The sequence below is a fragment of the Triturus cristatus genome, chromosome 9, assembly GCF_964204655.1.
Source record: "Triturus cristatus chromosome 9, aTriCri1.1, whole genome shotgun sequence".
Taxonomy (NCBI): Eukaryota; Metazoa; Chordata; class Amphibia; order Caudata; family Salamandridae; genus Triturus; species Triturus cristatus.
Window position 1 is genome coordinate 554,271,031 of NC_140592.1, and position 18,686 is coordinate 554,289,716.

The window sequence follows — 18,686 nt, forward strand, 5'->3', positions numbered from 1 at the left end:
AATGAGGGCGTTGGTGGTGCTCATGTGAAGTACAGAGGATGATAGTAGATGACAAAACTACAGTGAAGTAGCTGAAAGGAGAGAGAGCAGGTAGAAGGTAAAATGAATGATAGGAGTGGAGTATGGGATATGCAATGAGACTGTTGGGAAACTGATTTGAGCTAACAATTGATCTGGGAAATTGAGTTGACCTAAGATACTGAACAATGGGGCTGGTGTCAGGTAAACAGAGGGGCTCACATTGTAACTTAATGGGATGCACCTTTAATAGGTGCAGTCCAGTTCCATATCAAAATTGTGGCAGAATAATTCAATCCCGGCATACTGTCCCTTCCTGTTTCCACTTCCCCATAATTTCGGCGACACGCTTAATGCTTTTTTTGTTGATTAGATGAAACCCATAAAGGACAACATCCCCGCTTGAAAGAATAAGAAATTCATCAATTTGAAGGATAGGAATCCCAGTAATTAGCCACCTCTACTTATATTAGTGAAAATGTATTTCTGAACTACTGTCTAAGGTCAAACCGGGTTCTTCAAAAGTCCATTGCCCAACCAACGTTCTTAAAACAGTTTTTTCATTAATTTATGGTGCCAGATTGGCACTACTCAACCTTTCTTTGTCTTAAGGATCTTGTTTGCTTTTTTTTGCAAAATTGTTAAAAGCTCATGTAGCACAGTGGCTTTGGTATCAACTAGAGCATTCACAAATCTTAGATCTATATCAAGCTGGTTTTCGACCTGCGCATTCTACTGAGTCAAAAATCTTGTCAGTGGTAGATGATATGCAAATTCACAAAATGCTCAGCACACGTCTGTAGAGTGATATTAAATATCAATGCAAGTATACACAAATTTTAAAAATAGTTTCAGAAATCTTCTCTTTTCTTTTATTCTTTTCTTTCCGATCAGCCAACACGTGTTTCGTCGCACAAACTGGGAAATCATCCTGCGACTTTCTCAAGGCTTCAATGTCATTGGTAGCAAATTTCCATGTGGTGATAATTCCATCCCACGTGCTTTAGACTGCGGGTGAGTCTAGTATCCTTGCTTCAAAATGAGTAAATCCGTAATTATCAGTAAAAGCACCCGGCTACGCACCGCAGTGCAGCCGCAACCAGATCAGTCTGTTCGGTGCTCGAGTACATGGAAAGTTGATATATTATAGCATTCACAGCCTCTAGGACTGAGAACCACTGGCTCAATGACACAGTTGGGATGACTCTTTCTTTGATACCACATAAAGCACAAAATGAGAAATATTTGCATTTTAGTTCCCGTGCATAACAAAACAGTGCACCAGAATCAACTTTAAAGTCAATAGCATTCTGCATTAAGTCTGAAGATTGTAAAAATGCTTTCAGCATACCATCTAGCAAGTCGCAAGGATCTCTTACAGGGAAGCAGTTCAGCTCAGGTATCAATTTTTACATGTATTCACACAACATTTTCAAACATGTAGCTGAATCACTGCAAATGCAAATAATATCACTCAAATCATTGTTGAACTTTGTAAGAACGTTTTGCAGCAGCCTTCCAAGTTACACTGCGTCCCATGTTTTCCAATAGTCTGGAGTCATGTTTTCATCACTATCCCTGACTCTTCACATATACCTGTCACTACACCTTGCATTGAATGTTTAAAGCCTGGGGTGTTTGGCATACTATTAATACTGACTCACTAGAAAAGGGTGCTAATGTATCAAAGGGTTTTACTCATTCTCTGTCCATGGGTAAATGTGATGGTATATTGGAAAATATTCTTATGAAACGAGGCATTTGACTTATCAGTGAAAGAATCAAACATAGCCAAAATGTAAAATATGATTGTGATATTTCCTGATTCGCTACAGTTTATAAAATAATTAAATAAGACCTAAAACATGTTTCTAAACCCTGCATCTTTAGACCAAAGACCACAAAATTGAAAAAGAAAAAATAATAAAAAATAATATTTTGATGACACCCCTAAACAACAAAACTCAAGCAGAATAATGTTCTACCCAGTCATTCTTGCTGCTACCTTGTATAACACAGTTACATTGTATTTGCCCCCTCAGGAAGAAATAAAAGTGACTCTTTCACTCTCCTTTTCCTTTCTTTGAATGATATTTAATTTGTGATTCTGCAGGTGTTTTTTTTAGTGTTTGTAGGTTTACACTGGTGAGGGTTATTTCCTTTCAGTGGAGTTTTATAAATTTTTATAGGTTTAAACCTAAAACAGGATAGCCTATTTATAACTATGCCAGGGATGTGCAGCAACTTTTTAGACTTGATGGGTCTTTGGCCTTGAAGGATAACTTTTAAAATACAATGCATTTCATCCATGATTGGATGAGTAATAATTATCGCAAACTCAATGCAGATAAAACAGAGATTGTCATTATAAGCAGTAAAATGGACTACTGGTTCTGCATCCTTGTTTCTTTATTGAAAAGTCAGAGTCATGATGCTTTGTACTGATTGTGCAGAGGTCTCTGGGTTACAGAGCCCTGCTCTATATGTGTCATTTGATGAATAAAATCTTTTTTTTTTGTAAAAATGGACTACTGGAATGCATGCTTCTGGCCCAACGACATGGGGTATGCACCATCTCAAAGAAATCAGTCAAATGTTTAAGATTTATTATTGACAATGAGTTATCCTTAAAAACTCAGTTTGGAGGAGTAATTTCATTTTTCTTCCTAGCTAGATTCTTACATTTAAAGCCCTGACCCATATAGTCATGACCTTGGTTATGTTGACTATGCCAACTCTCTCTATATTGGACTACTCAAAACTTTACTTTCTAGACTCCAGATTATCCAGAACAAGCAGCTTGTCTTATTTACAAATAGCCTAGACATTGTCACACCAGAACAAGCAGCTTGTCTTATTTACATATAGCCTAGACATTGTCACACCACTCCTCTTTTGAGAGACCTCCACTGGCTCCCAATAAAGCAAAGGATTATCTTTAAAATAGGCGGTCTTACGTTCAAGGCTCTTGCTGAGGAAGATTCCTCTTTTATAAACTCTATATTTAAGAAGTACAACCAGAGTCTAAGAGTCTGCTCTTCTTTCCACAATCTTCTATAAATTCCTATGTACAAAACAAAAAGATGGGTGTCATCAGATTCTCTGTGTTAGCTCCTCTCCTCAGATCTGAATCTCATTTCCTCCCCGAATACATATGGCTCCGAACTACTTGAAGTTTAGACAGGCATAAAGACCTTTTGAAATCAGCATGAGCATAATTAGTGCTTATACTGATGTAGCTCTTTTTCGTGTTCCTTCTATGTTAACTCAGCCCCTAGAATCCGTGAGGTATTTGTGCACTTAACAGGTTCCCTTAACATAATATATGTTTAAGTAGAAGAAAGGACTTCTTCAGCTTTAAAGCTCTTGCCTCCATATCCTAGGCATAAGCAGCAGACACCTGTATGGAGCAGGACTTCACGGACTCTCCGCCTTCCCCTAAGTATTTCTCGAATTCACACTTGGCTGGATTTAACATCCCACCCACTGCTGGACATCATTTCTTTAACATTGGGTTACCCCTCCTTTGAAGCCACCTTCCAGACAGGTAAAAGACCATCACCAGTGGAACTGCCATTAACACATGGATTTAAGGAGCTCAAAAAGTTGTGAATGGAAATAAAAGACAGACCTGCTCCCCTGGCTGGTTTTAGTGATCCCACATCATTATATATTACTTTATTTGGTGTTGTTTGAACAGTAACAGGATGGTGCACCACTGAAAGCAATGGGCACTCACCAGTCTGCAGTAGATAAGTGGATTTTCTAGCCTGGAGAAGCTCTTCTAAGGACCAAAATCAAACATTGCATTAAGTTTGTAAACAAAAGGGTATTTTGCACTGAAAGCTGCACACTGTAAATTAAAAGAAATAAGGATAAGAGCAATTTGCAAGATTTTGAAAATGTGACAAGTATCATGAAAAGTGGTGGCATATAATTGTTTTTCCACACTTGTGAGAAGAATGAACTTATACCAGGGTTAAAGAAACACATTTTATTGTGATAAAGTTGGAAATAATAATTTAAATGGAGATTATATGGATGGATAGGGTTATTAGAAATGAAGCAGGAATGAGGTTAAATCGATGTGAGAAGTGGAACTGATGGAGGTCTTGAGGATAGTAAGAGATGGTGCTTTTGTAAGTAAAAGTGTAGGATGGGAGATGATGATGATTCTAGCAGAAGAGGATGATAGGAAATATAACTGACCTAAGGCTGAGAGGGTGGGATAGGATGGAGTTGAGTCGACATGAAGAAAAGGTAAGGAGATTTCACTGATTGAAGGTAAGATAATCGTGGAAGGCATAGCTAAGCCACAGCGATGAGGACAACGGTTGACAAAGCTTACCTTACATAGCGACTGATGGGAGATGGTGTTAAGGAGAACTTTCAAGGAAGACTGAATAAAGCACACCAATTATTACATAAAGGTGCCTGGAATACGTGACAAAGTGGAACAAAAGCAAAGGTCGATGAGGAAATGGTAAAGAAGACAGTATTACAGAACTCTTTAACTACTCACCCCACCCGATTAAGAGGTATCCCAGGAAATAGGTCTCCTCTGAAAAGGCCATCATCACAAGAAGATTATGGAGATACAGGCCTTCCACCAGGAGCCAATAGTAGTTGGACTGAACACAGTACTGTGTAAGAATCTGAACCAGGCGGCAACCGACCATCGCCTGAGCAGAGGGGTAGAATATCGAGGAAATAAAAAAATTGGAAATACAGAGTTAGTAAAGGCCATTGCTGGACACAATCTTCTGCACACACATCATATCTTCTTACAGAAGAGTAAGTAACCAGTGCAATTATTGTATTGTCCCAAAATTGAGATTTTTTTAAAGGTAACATCAGCTAGAACTCAAAAAAATCCTTAATGTAAACATGTTATAGACACATTCCATAAATGAAACCTGTGTGTGAGCATCTACAGATGCAAATTTGCTATTGGAGCACAACAGAGTGGAACCAGATGTGTGACCTTCCCTTCTGCAAGCCAATTACTTATTCATAAACATACTGCCAAATTGTAAATCAGACAGCTGTAAGCCAACAGAAAGCTGTATTTTGCTTGCCTGCTGGCAAGTCGATATCTACCTAGGAGATTCCTAGCTAATACCATAGACAAGCCTTATTACAGTATCAACCCACATATCACTATGCCTTCTACCTTTAATAGATGCATGTAAATATCAAAGAGTTCTACTAAATAACGTATTCACTTAGATCTAGAATATGCCTGCACTAGAAAACATGCTGCTGGACACTACACCTTTAGAATCATTTACAATTACTTTTCTGTGCATAATGCTGAATATGTATGTAAAATTGGGCGTAAACCCAGCTACAACAAGTTCCTGAAATAAATGAGTGCTTGGAACACATCTGTCCAGGTGTTTGTTTTATATATTGAAAGTATTTCCAGTGTGTAATCCATGATAGTTTTCTCTGTGTTTTAAAATAGTAGCTTCATTGTACTTCCTGATATACAATGTTATTTATTTTAAAGTATGCTTTAATGACTTAATCTTGAATGTGGTTATTTACAAGGCATACATAGCTACATTTTCACAGACAATAAATATGTACTAACAGAAAAACGACTTTGATGCCATTGCACATTGATGTACTAAGATGCAACTACTGACAGACGAAAGTGGTAATAAGTAATAAGAAAATGTTAATGTCCAAAGTGCAACTTATTTGGAGGGTCTCATTTCAAAAATATATAATGCCATAAATGACTGAAATATTTTATATCCCCTTAAGTTCTTAAAAAGCTGGTTTCCAATCTGCATTACCACCTCAATGTTTACTTACTTTAGTGTGCTCAATAGAAATGGCTTTAAATTCAGCAGCTACTATTCCAGCCAAAAGGAGCTCAGGAGAGCCTCCCTTTTGTTGTGAATATAAATTGATAGCACTCTAGTTGCTCCTCCGAATTCTTCTGCGAAGCTGCTGTCGAACACTGGGGATCATCTGACATATTGCTACTGCTGTTGAAAGTAAACGTTTTACTTGGCTTGCCAGAATTTGTTTTGACATGGTTGTGGTAGATATTTAAGAATCTTCTGAGAGCACTATCGTAATTTATATGGAAAAACGAAACACCCCATTTTGTTCATTTGCTGCAGTCTCCATAGTCTCCATAGGAAGAGATTTTATTGCTACACCTCCTGCTCCAGCAGTATGACTCATATTTGTCATAAATATAGCATTTTAAAGGTCCAGTTTTTAATTTGAAGTCTATTGTGAAGCCACAATAGAAAACAGGGAAATCAATTTACTGATGCTGGTGAGAGTACATATTTTACTATGCACATCAGACCTTCTACTCAGGCGGCTGAGGAAGACATTTGGGAGTTTAAAGAAATAGGGCACATGTATCAAGATAAGGAATTGCGATTCATAAATAGGGATTTTTAAGGAATCTCTATTTAGGGGTCGCAAGACCTTATGCATGTAGGAATCGCAAAATAAATAGCGATTCCTACACATTCCCTAATAGCGAATTCCAAATTGCGATTCGCTATTAGGGAATCCATTCCTATGGGCCTAGAGGCCCATAGGAATGAATTGGAAAGCATTTGCATTTTGCGATTACCAAATAGGTAATCGCAAATTGCGACTGCAATTGCAAGGGTGCTAGGGGCCTAAGGCATCTCTGATGCACCTCCCAAAAAAGGTAAGTGTGCACATATGGCGCACACACATGTCCTAAAGGCATGTGTATGCACCTCATGGGACTTTTAAAAATGCAAATTGGGAAATTTTCTAAGGATTTGCAAATTACCATCAACTTGAAGCTGATGGTAATTTGCGAATCCCTAATGCAAAGTCGCATTTTTAAAATGCTTCCTTCAAGAATTTCATCATGGTTGATGAACTTCTTGAAGGGACGGACAGTCTCAGTACAACTAGAATTCTATGTATCCCACAGCATAGTAGTTGACAAGGGAGTCCCCCAGGGGTCGGCGCTTAGCCTCATTCTATTCAACATTTACGTTGTACCACTGGCAAGGGTCATCAGATCATATGGATTTGATGCCATCTGATGTCAACTCAAAAAAACTGAAATCATGCCACTGGGGAAAGCGAACACCTTCTCCCCTTAGTCTATGGTGGTCCTCTGACATTCCGCCTCACCAAACACAGTAACGATAGCTAGGAATCTGGGGGTCAAACTTGACTCAGCACTATCCTTCCACCAGTAATCCCTAGCAGTGGCTGGGACCTGCTTCCATTCGATAAAGTCACTGAAAAAGTTATTTGACCTACTTCCCTGTACGGCGAGACAGGCAGTCGCTGTGGCCCTAATCACCTCTAGATTGGATTATTGCAACACCCTTAATGCAGGAGCAAATAAGTCAGTCCTACACAAATTACAGATGGTACAAAATGCAGCAACCCGACTAGTACTAAAATGGCGCAGGAGTTCATCAGCATCTGCTGCACTGGAAGCAATACATTGGCTACCCATCCACAAAGGAATTTGTGTTTAGGGTCTTGATAATTACCTTTAGAATCTTTCATTCCTCATTCCCCCACTACCTTCGCCCCAGGTTTACACGTTTTGTGCCACACCGTACTCTCAGATCATCTAACGCAAATCTACTAAAACCCCCTGCTTTCAAATGTGTCTCAAAAGGGGGAAATCAATTGCAGTGATTGGCACCAAGGCCTGAAACCAACTCCCCAACCACCTACATATCATCCAATCAGAAACCCATTTCAGGAAAGCTCTGAAAACCTGGATTTTTATGGTCCCTGATGCACTATGCAGAACACTCATCTAAACCCTTTCCCAGCTTCAGTCACCTTGTCTGTTAAGTGATCTGCTCAGCGCCATGATGCCCCTCGCAAATTTACAAATTACTTATAACATAACATAACCAGCTGGTTATTAGGATTTAGGGTAGTGCAGGGGTCTTTGGTTAGTTTAGGGGGTCGTGTTGGGGGTAGTGTTTTAAGGTTTAGGGTAGAGCAGTGGTCTCTGGGTAGTGTAGGGGGTCGTGCTGGGGTAATGTTTTAGGGTTTAGAGCAGTGCGGCGGATTTCGGGCAGTGTAGGGGGTTGTGCTGGGGGTGGTGTTTCAGGGTTTAGGGCAGTGCAGCGGCGTTCGGGCACTGTAGGGGGCCATGCTGGGACTGGTGTTTCAGGGTTTAGGGTAGTGCAGCGGTGTTCGAGCAGAGTAGGGGGTCGTGCAGGGGGTGGTGTTTCAGGGTTCAGGGCAGTGCAGCGGTGTTTGGGCAGTTTAGGGGGTCGTGCTGGGGGTGGTGTATCAGGGTTTCGGGCAGTGCAGCGGTGTTCGGGCAGGGTAGGGGTCATGCTGGGGGTAGTGTTTTAGCATTTAGGGCAGAGCAGCGGTGTTCGGGCAGTGTAGGGGTTCGTGCTGGGGGTAGTGTTTGGGGTTTAGGGTAGTACAGTGGTGTTTGGGTAGTAAAGGGGGTCGTGCTGAGGGTAGATTTAGGGTTTAGGGTAGTGCAGTGGTGTTTGGGTAGTGTAGGGGGTTGTGCTGGGGTAGATTTAGGGTTTAGATTATTGCAGTGGTGTTTGGGTAGTATAGGGATTCATGCTGAGAGTAGTGTTTTAGGGTTTAGGGTAGTGCAGTGGTGTTTGGGTAGTGTAGGGGTTCATGCTGGAGGTAGTGGTTTAGGGTTTAGGGTAGTGCAGTGGTGTTTGGGTAATGTAGGGGGTATTGCTGGGGGTAGTGTTTTAGGGTTTAGGGTAGTGCAGTGGTGTTTGTGTGGTGTAGGGGGTAGTGTTTTAGGGTTTAGGGTAGTGCAGCGGTGTTTGTGTAGTGTATGGGGTCGTGTTTTAGTTTTTAGGGTAGAGCAGTGGTCTTTGGGTAGTGTAGGGGGTTGTGCTGGGGGTAGTGTTTTAGGGTTTAGGGTAGTGCAGTGGTGTTTGGGTAGTGTAGGGGGTCGTGCTGGAGTAGTGTTTTAGGGTTTAGGGCAGTGCACTGGTGTTTGTGTCATGTAGGGGGTCGTGCTGGGGGTAGTGTTTATCGTTTAGGGTAGTGCAGTGTTGTTCGGGCAGTGTAGGGGTTTGTGCAGGGGGTGGTGTTTTAGGGTTTAGGGCAGTGCAGTGGTGTTTGGGCAGTGTAGGGGGTCATGCAGGGGGGTGGGTTTTGTAGGGTTTAGGGCAGTGCAGTGGTGTTCGGGCAGTGTAGGGGGTCATGCTGGGAGTGCTGTTTTAGGGTTTAGGGTAGTGAAGTGGTGTTTCAGTAGTGTAGGGGCCGTGCTGGGGGTAGGGTTTTAGGGTAGTGCAGTGGTCTTTGGGTAGTGTAGTGGTAGTGCGGGGGTAGTGTTTTAGGGTTTGGTGTAGTGCAGTGGTCTTTCACTAGTGTAGGGGGTCAAGCTGGGGTAGTGTTTTACGGTTTAGGGAGGTGCAGTTGTGTTTGGATAGTGTAGAGGTACTGCTGGGGTAGTGTTTTAGGGTAGTGCAGTGGTGTTTGTGTGGTGTAGGGGGTAGTGTTTTAGGGTTTAGGGTAGTGCAGCGGTGTTTGTGTAGTGTATGGGGTCGTGTTTTATGGTTTAGGGTAGTGCAGTGGTCTTTGGGTAGTGTAGGGGTCGTGTGGGGGTATTGTTTTAGGATTTAGGGTGGTGCAGTGGTCTTTGGGTAGTGTAGGGGGTCGTGCTGGGGGCAGTGTTTGAGGGTTTAGGGTAGAGCAGTGGTCTTTGGGTAGTGTAGGGGGTTGTGCTGGGGGTAGTGTGTTAGGGTTTAGGGTAGTGCAGTGGTGTTTGGGTAGTGTAGGGGGTCGTGCTGTAGTAGTGTTTTAGGGTTTAGGGCAGTGCACTGGTGTTTGTGTCATGTAGGGGGTCGTGCTGGGGGTAGTGTTTATCGTTTAGGGTAGTGCAGTGTTGTTCGGGCAGTGTAGGGGTTTGTGCAGGGGGTGGTGTTTTAGGGTTTAGGGCAGTGCAGTGGTGTTCGGGCAGTGTAGGGGGTCATGCTGGGAGTGCTGTTTTAGCGTTTAGGGTAGTGAAGTGGTGTTTCAGTAGTGTAGGGGCCGTGCTGGGGGTAGGGTTTTAGGGTAGTGCAGTGGTCTTTGGGTAGTGTAGTGGTAGCGCGGGGGTAGTGTTTTAGGGTTTGGTGTAGTGCAGTGGTCTTTCGCTAGTGTAGGGGGTCAAGCTGGGATAGTGTTTTACGGTTTAGGGAGGTGCAGTTGTGTTTGGATAGTGTAGAGGTACTGCTGGGGGTAGTGTTTTAGGGTTTAGGGTAGTGCAGTGGTGTTTGTGTGGTGTAGGGGGTAGTGTTTTAGGGTTTAGGGTAGTGCAGCGGTGTTTGTGTAGTGTATGGGGTCGTGTTTTATGGTTTAGGGTAGTGCAGTGGTCTTTGGGTAGTGTAGGGGGTCGTGTGGGGGTAGTGTTTTAGGATTTAGGGTAGTGCAGTGGTCTTTGGGTAGTGTAGGGGGTCGTGCTGGGGGCAGTGTTTTAGGGTTTAGGGTAGAGCAGTGGTCTTTGGGTAGTGTAGGGGGTTGTGCTGGGCGTAGTGTTTTAGGGTTTAGGGTAGTGCAGTGGTGTTTGGGTAGTGTAGGGGGTCGTGCTGGAGTAGTGTTTTAGGGTTTAGGGCAGTGCACTGGTGGTTGTGTCATGTAGGGGGTCGTGCTGGGGGTAGTGTTTATCGTTTAGGGTAGTGCAGTGTTGTTCGGGCAGTGTAGGGGTTTGTGCAGGGGGTGGTGTTTTAGGGTTTAGGGCAGTGCAGTGGTGTTCGGGCAGTGTAGGGGGTCATGCAGGGGGGTGGGTTTTGTAGGGTTTAGGGCAGTGCAGTGGTGTTCCGGCAGTCTAGGGGGTCGTGCTGGGTTAGTGTTTTAGGGATTAGGGCAGTGCAGTGGTGTTCGGGTAGCGTACGGGGTAGTCCTGGGGGTAGTGTTTTAGGGTTTAGGGCAGTGCAGTGGTGTTTGGGTTGTGTAGGGGGTCGTGCTGGGGGTAGATTTAGTTTTTAGGGTAGTGCAGTGGTGTTCGGGTAGTGTAGGGGGTCGTGCAGGAGGTAGATTTAGGGTTTAGGGTAGTGCAGTGGTGTTTGGGTAGTGTAGGGGATGTGCTGGGGGTAGATTTAGGGTTTAGGGCAGTGCAGTGCTGTTCGGGTAGTGTAGGGGGCGTGCTGGGTTTAGATTTAGGGTTTAGGGTAGTGCAGTGGTGTTTGGGTAGTGTAAGGGGTCGTGCTGGGGGTAGATTTAGGGTTTAGGGTAGGACAGTGGTGTTCGGGTAGTGTAGGGGGTCGTGCTGGGGGTAGTTTTAGGGTTTAGAGTAGTGCAGTGGTGTTTGGGTAGTGTAGGGAGTCGTGCTGAGAGTAGTGTTTTAGGGTTTAGGGTAGTGCAGTGGTGTTTGGGAAGTGTAGGGGGTACTGCTTGGGGTAGTGTTTTAGGGTTTAGGGTAGTACAGCGGTGTTTGGGTAGTGTAGGGGGTACTGCTTGGGGTAGATTTAGGGTTTAGGGTAGTGCAGTGGTGTTCGGGTAGTGTAGGGGGTAGTGCTGGGGGTAGTGTTTTAGGGTTTAGGGCAATGCAGTGGTCTTTGGGCAGTGTAGGGGTTGTGCGGGGTAGTGTTTTAGGGTTTGGGGTAGTGCAGTGGTCTTTCGGTAGTGTAGAGGGTCATGCTGGGGTAGTGTTTTAGGGTTTAGGGTCGTGCAGTGGTGTTTGTGTGGTGTAGGGGTAGTGTTTTAGTGTGTAGGGTAGGGCAGTGGTGTTTGTGTAGGGTAGCGGTCGGGCTGGGGTAGTGTTTTAGGGTTTAGGGTAGTGTAGCGGTGTTTGTCTAGTGTAGGGGGTCGTGTTTTAGGGTTTAGGGTAGTGCAGTGGTCTTTGGGTAGTGTAGGGGGTCGTGTGGGGGGTAGTGTTTTAGTGTTTAGGGTAGTGTAGTGGTCTTTGGGCAATGTAGGGGGTCATGCTGGGGGTAGTGTTTTAGGGTTTAGGGTAGAGCAGTGGTCTTTGGGTAGTGTAGGGGTTTGTGCTGGGGGTAGTGTTTTAGGGTTTAGTGTTGTGCAGTGGTGTTTGGGTAGTGTAGGGGGTCGTGCTGGGGTAGTGTTTAGGGTTTAGGGCTGTGCACTGGTGTTCGTGTCGTGTAGGGGGTCGTGCTGGGGTAGTGTTTAGGGTTTAGGGTAGAGCAGTGGTCTTTGGGTAGTGTAGGGGGTTGTGCTGGGGGTAGTGTTTTAGGGTTTAGCGTAGTGCAGTGGTGTTTGGGTAGTGTAGGGGGATCGTGCTGGAGTAGTGTTTTAGGGTTTAGGGCAGTGCACTGGTGTTTGTGTCATGTAGGGGGTCGTGCTGGGGGTAGTGTTTAGCGTTTAGGGTAGTGCAGCGTTGTTCGGGCAGTGTAGGGATTCGTGCAGGGGGTGGTGTTTTAGGGTTTAGGGCAGTGCAGTGGCGTTCGGGCAGTGTAGGGGGTCGTGCAGGGGGGTGGGTTTTTAAGGGTTTAAGGCAGTGCAGTGGTGTTCGGGCAGTGTAGGGGGTCATGCTGGGAGTGCTGTTTTAGGGTTTAGGGCAGTGCAGTGGTGTTCCGGCAGTCTAGGGGGTCGTGCTGGGTTAGTGTTTTAGGGATTAGGGCAGTGCAGTGGTGTTCGGGTAGTGTAAGGGGTAATCCTGGGGGTAGTGTTTTAGGGTTTAGGGCAGTGCACTGGTGTTTGGGTTGTGTAGGGGGTCGTGCAGGGGGTAGATTTAGTGTTTAGGGTAGTGCAGTGGTGTTCGGGTAGTGTAGGGGGTCGTGCTGGGGGTAGATTTAGGGCTTAGGGTAGTGCAGTGGTGTTTGGGTAGTGTAGGGGGTGTGCTGGGGTAGATTTAGGGTTTAGGGCAGTGCAGTGCTGTTCAGGTAGTGTAGGGGGCCGTGCTGGGTTTAGATTTAGGGTTTAGGGTAGTGCAGTGGTGTTTGGGTAGTGTAAGGGGTCGTGCTGGGGGTAGATTTAGGGTTTAGGGTAGGACAGTTGTGTTCGGGTAGTGTAGGGGGTCGTGCTGGGGGTAGATTTAGGGTTTAGAGTAGTGCAGTGGTGTTTGGGTAGTGTAGGGAGTCATGCTGGGAGTCGTGTTTTAGGGTTTAGGGTAGTGCAGTGGTGTTTGGGTAGTGTAGGGGTACTGCTTGGGGTAGTGTTTTAGGGTTTAGGGTAGTACAGCAGTGTTTGGGTAGTGTAGGGGGTACTGCTGGGGTAGATTTAGGGTTTAGGGTAGTGCAGTTGTGTTCGGGTAGTGTAGGGGGTAGTGCTGGGGGTAGTGTTTTAGGGTTTAGGGCAATGCAGTGGTCTTTGGGCAGTATAGGGGTTGTGCGGGGGTAGTGTTTTAGGGTTTGGGGTAGTGCAGTGGTTTTTCGGTAGTGTAGAGAGTCATGCTGGGGTAGTGTTTTAGGGTTTAGGGTAGTGCAGTGGTGTTTGTGTGGTGTAGGGGGTAGTGTTTTAGGGTGTAGGGTAGTGCAGTGGTGTATGTGTAGGGTAGCGGTCTGGCTGGGGTAGTGTTTTAGGGTTTAGGGTAGTGTAGCAGTTTGTCTAGTGTAGGGGGTCGTGTTTTAGGGTTTAGGGTAGTGCAGTGGTCTTTGGGTAGTGTAGGGGGCTGTGTGGGGGGTAGTTTTTTAGGGTTTAGGGTAGTGCAGTGGTCTTTGGGTAATGTAGGGGGTCATGCTGGGGGTAGTGTTTTAGGGTTTAGGGTAGAGCAGTGGTCTTTGGGTAGTGTAGGGGTTTGTGCTGGGGGTAGTGTTTTAGGGTTGTGCAGTGTTGTTTGGGTAGTGTAAGGGGTCGTGCTGGGGTAGTGTTTTAGGGTTTAGGGCAGTGCACTGGTGTTCGTGTTGTGTAGGGGGTCGTGCTGGGGGTAGTGTTTAGGGTTTAGGGTAGTGCAGTGGTGTTCGGGTAGTAAAGGAGGTCTTGCTGAGGGTAGATTTAGGGTTTAGGGTAGTGCAGTGTTGTTCCGACAGTGTAGGGGTTTGTGCAGAGGGGTGTTTTTTTAGGGTTTAGGGCAGTGCAGTGGTGTTTGGGCAGTGTAGGGGGTCATGCTGGAAGTGGTGTTTTAGGATTTAGGGCAGTGCAGTGGTGTTCCGGCAGTGTAGGGGGTCGTGCTGGGTTAGTGTTTTAGAGTTTAGGGCAGTGCAGTGGTGTTTGGGTAGTGTAAGGGTAGTCCTGGGTGTAGTGTCTTAGGGTTTAGGGCAGTGCAGTGGTGTTTGGGTAGTGTAGGGGTCATGCTATGGGTAGATTTAGGGTTTAGGGTAGTGCAGTGGTGTTCGGGTAGTGTAGGGGGTCGTGCTGGGGTAGATTTAGTGTTTAGGGTAGTGCAATGGTGTTCGGGTAGTGTAGGGGGTCGTGCTGGGTGTAGATTTAGGGTTTAGGGTAGTGCAGTGCTCTTCGGCTAGTGTAGGTGGTCGTGCTGGGGTTAGATTTAGGGTTTAGGGTAGTGTAGTGGTGTTCGGGTAGCATAAGAGGTCATGTTGGGGATAGATTTAGGGTTTAGGGTAGTGCAGTGGTGTTTGGGTAGTGTAGAGAGTCGTGCTGGGAGTAGTGTTTTAGGGTTTAGGGAAGTGCAGTGGTGTTTGGGTAGTGTAGGGGTGTTAGAATCGGGGGTCTATGGTTGGCGCAGGTATGCGCTTGCGACAAGCAGGGACCCTCTCCTCTAAGTCAGGGCAAAGGATTACCCTCAGTGAATAGCCCCTGCTCACCCTGTAGGTAGTGTGGCGCGAGCAGTCAGGCTAAACTCCAGAGTACATTAGGTTAAGCATTTAGGATGTCCCACAATAATCGTCAACCCACCACACAGAGACACCAGACTGTATTTGTAAAAATAAAGCTTCTTCATATAAACTTCTCAAGCAGGCTTTAAATACAGTCTTCACTTTTCAATAGAGTTCCAGTTACTTGTTATAGTGTTCAGATTAGGTCTTGGGGTGCCACAGTTCTTCAAAATGCACACTTTGGGTGCAATACACACCTTCTGGGGGTCCGTGCGCGGCGAAGCGCCCTCCGTACGGATCGTACGGGTGTTGGTACGCATCATACCGCTCTTGGTTCGGGCGCAGTACACTCTTCGGGATGCTTACCCCCACGTCTCACGCTTCCCACGTGAGCAGGCGTACGGGGACGATGGCGGACAGAACAGTACGGTCCGTACGGGTGAAGGTACGTGTCGTACCGGGGTGTACGCTATTTCGGACACTCCCCTCGAAGACTCATGCTTCCCGCGTGTGTCAGCGTTCGGGGACGATGGCGTACAGGTCAGTACGGGCCGTACCGTGGCTGGTACGCGTCGTACCGGGGTGTTCGGGGCTCACAGTACCTTGGATCTTGATGGGGAGTTCGGGGCGGCCTCGGCAGACACAAGAGGGGACTCCCACGTCGCGTTGCGGTCTTCACTTGCAGAGGACAACGGTGCTTGGGGGGGGGCGCCTCAGGACTTTCACAGCTCGCCTCGAGGTGGGAGGAAGGAGGGGCGGCTCGGGGGTGAATTCAGCGTAAGGCACTGCAACATTGTTCAGAGCGGCGAACCTGGGCGTCGTCAGTCCTTGCGGTGGGCTCTACGGCTCGGGGGCCACAGAGGCTCGGTGCTCAGAGGGAGACAGTCCTTTCTTAGGATGCGAGCTCCGGCTCGAGGGGGCAGCAGGTTACTTCGCTCAGGCCAGGCGGGGCAGGCCGTCGCGGTGCTCACAGCACCACAGTCGTGCAGGGGTCGCGGTGCTCAGCAGGATGGGGCACACAGGTTCTCTGAAGTCAGCAGGGCAATTCACCAGCAGCAGCTTCTCTTTCCTCTTGGGAGGGGTAGCGCCCACTGTTCCTGGGCCGCAGTTCAGGGGGCAAGTTCATAAGCAAGCCCTTGGAGATTGTTCACAAAGCGCAAGTTGACTTAAAGTCTTTCCTCAGTCTTTTCCTCTCCTTCTTGCAGCAAGGCACCCACCACAGGCCAGTCTCTCAGGCTTAGAGACAGTAGTCCTCCACGTAGATTTCCCAGGTCCTCCTCTTCAGGCAGAGTTTCTTCTTGGCGTAAACAGGATCTCATTTCTTAGATGCAGGGCTCCTTCTTTTATACACAGTTTCTTTTGTTCTTTGTGGCCAGGGGGCCTGTGCCTGGCTCAGTCCAGGTTTGGAGCACTTTGTTGTGGTGACTCTGCTCTTTCCTTTCAGTGCACAGGGAAGAGACATCAGCCGCTCCACAGGGGGCGGAGCCAGCATTGTGGTGGCAGAGCACAGCCCTATTCAGAGTCAAGGTGTACTCCTCCCACCCATCCTGGTGTAATCTCTCTACCCACCACCTGGCAGCCAGCCTGTCTCCTGGAATTCCCCAGCCCTGCCCCTCACTGAACCTAGGCAGCACACACACACAGCAGAGGCGGACTGAAATTGCTTAGGCAAGTAAATACTATCTTTCTAAAAGTAGTATTTACAAACACAGGATATTAAAATAAACTTTACTAAAAGAAGTATTTTATTATTCTGAGTTCAGGCATACTAAACTTGACTTTCTACCATGCTCTCTGAGTCCGCTGGGATTATAGAGTGTAATAATTCCAGCAGCCCATTCTGGCCTATGGAGAGCAGGTAGCCTTACAATAGTGGAAAACGAAAATGGCTGTAATTCACTATTAGGACATGCCATACACACCAGGACATGTCCTACCTTATGCCTACAATGCACCCTGCCCTTGGGCCTACCATAGGGGTGACTAATATGTAGTTAAGGGAAGGTTTAGGGACTGGCAAGTAGGTGCACTTGCGCAGTCAGCATGACAGTACCAGACTGCACGCAGGTTCGGCAATGGCAGACCCTAGACACATTTTACTAGGCCGCTTCTGTGGGTGGCACAACCAGTGCCGCAAGCCCACCAGCAGCATTTGTATTTACAAGCCCTGGCACTCCTGGTGCACTTTACTAGGGGCTGATAGTAAACCAAATAAGCCAAACATGGACACCAATCAATGTATACACTTTTCATAGGGAGCACTTGCACTGTGGCACTGATTGACAGTGGCACAGTGCCATGAGCAGCTAACACCAACAAAACACATGAGGCACATCAGCAAAAAGTGGAAGGGAGACTCACGCCAAGGTGCTAGGTCTAACAAGGGGGTACTGCATGGGGTAGTGTTTTAGGGTTTAGGGTAGCACAGTGGAGTTTGGGTAGTGTAGGGGGTACTGCTGGGTGTAGATTTAGGGTTTAGGGTAGTGCAGTGGTGTTCGGGTAGTGTAGGGGGTAGTGCTAGGGGTATTGTTTTAGGGTTTAGGGCAGTGCAGTGGTGTTCGGGTAGTGTAAGGGGTCGTGCTGGGGTAGATTTAGGGTTTAGGGTAGTGCAGTGGTGTTCTGGTAGTGTAGGGGGTCGTGCTGGGGGTATATTTAGGGTTTAGGGTAGTGCAGTGGTGTTCGGGTAGTGTAGGGGGTCATGCTGGGGGTAGATTTAGGGTTTAGGGTAGTGCAGTGGTGTTCGGGTAGTGTAAGGGGTCGTACTCCGGGTAGATTTAGGGTTTAGGGTAGTGCAGTGGTGTTCGGGTAGTGTAGGGGGTCGTGCTGGGGGTAGATTTAGGGTTTTGGGTAGTGCAGTGGTGTTTGGGTAATGTAGGGCATCCTGCTAGGGTTAGTGTTTTAGGGTTTAGGGTAGTGCAGTGGTGTTTGGGTAGTGTAGGGGTGCTGCTGGGGAAAGTTTTTAAGGGTTTAGGGTAGTGCAGTTGTGTTTGGATAGTGTAGGGGTACTGCTGGGGTTAGTGTTTTAGCGTTTATGGTAGTGCAGTGGTGTTTCGGTAGTGTAGGGGATTGTGCTGGGTGTAGTGTTTTAGAGTTTAGGGTAATACAGTGGTGTTTGTGTAGTGTAGTGGGTCGTGCTGGGGTAGTGTTTTAGGTGTTAGGGTAGTGCAGTGGTGTTTGTGTAGTGTAGCAGGTCGTGCTGGGGTAGTGTTTTAGGGGTTAGGGTAGTTCAGCGGTGTTTGTGTAGTGTAGGGGGTAGTGTTTTAGGGTTTAGGGTAGTCCAGTGGTGTTTGTGTAGTATAGCGGCTCGTGCTGGGGTAGTGTTTTAGGGGTTAGGGTAGTGCAGCGGGGTTTGTGTAGTGTAGGGAGTCGTGGTTTAGGGTTTAGGGTAGTGCAGAGGTCTTTGGGTAGTGTAGAGGGTCGTGTTGGGGTGGTGTTTCAGGGTATAGGGTAGTGCAGTGGTGTTCGAGCAGTGTAGGGGGTCATGCTGGGGGTTTATTTCAGGATTTAGGGCAGTGCAGCGGTGTTCGGGCAGTGTAGGGGGTCGTGCTGGGGGTGGTGTTTCAGGGTTTAGGGCAGTGCAGCAGTGTTCGGGCAGTGTAGGGGGTCGTGCTGGGGGTGGTGTTTCAGGGTCTAGGGCAGTGCAGAGGTGTTCGTGCAGTGTAGGGGGTCGTGCTGGGGGTGTTGTTTCAGGGTTTAGGGCAGTGCAGCGGTGTTCGGGCAGTGTAGGGGTCGTGCTGGGGGTAGTGTGTTAGCATTTAGGGTAGAGCAGCGGTGTTCGGGCAGTGTAGGGGTTCGTGCTGAGGGTAGATTTAGGGTTTAGGGTAGGGCAGTGGTGTTCGGGTAATGTAGGGGGTCGTGCTGAGGGTGGTGTTTCAGGGTTTAGGGCAGTGCAGCGGTGTTTAGGCAGTGTAGGGGGTCGTGCTGGGGGTGGTGTTTCAGGGTTTAGAGCAGTGCAGCGGTGTTCGCACAGTGTAGGGGGTCGTATAGGGGTGGTGTTTCAGGGTTTAGGGCAGTGCAGCGGTGTTCGGGCAGTGT

The 18,686-nt window shown here is 47.0% G+C and overlaps 1 protein-coding gene across 1 annotated transcript in view; it reads right to left on the reverse strand.

The window, feature by feature from the left end:
- The window catches only part of GIPR (gastric inhibitory polypeptide receptor), a 1,954,711-nt gene that overhangs the window by 957,092 nt on the left and 978,933 nt on the right, over window positions 1–18,686 (reverse strand). Inside the window, exon 6 of the mRNA XM_085627720.1 lies at window positions 4,541–4,700. Coding sequence (XP_085483846.1) covers window positions 4,541–4,700 — 160 coding nt within the window. The remainder of the gene's footprint in view (window positions 1–4,540; window positions 4,701–18,686) is intronic.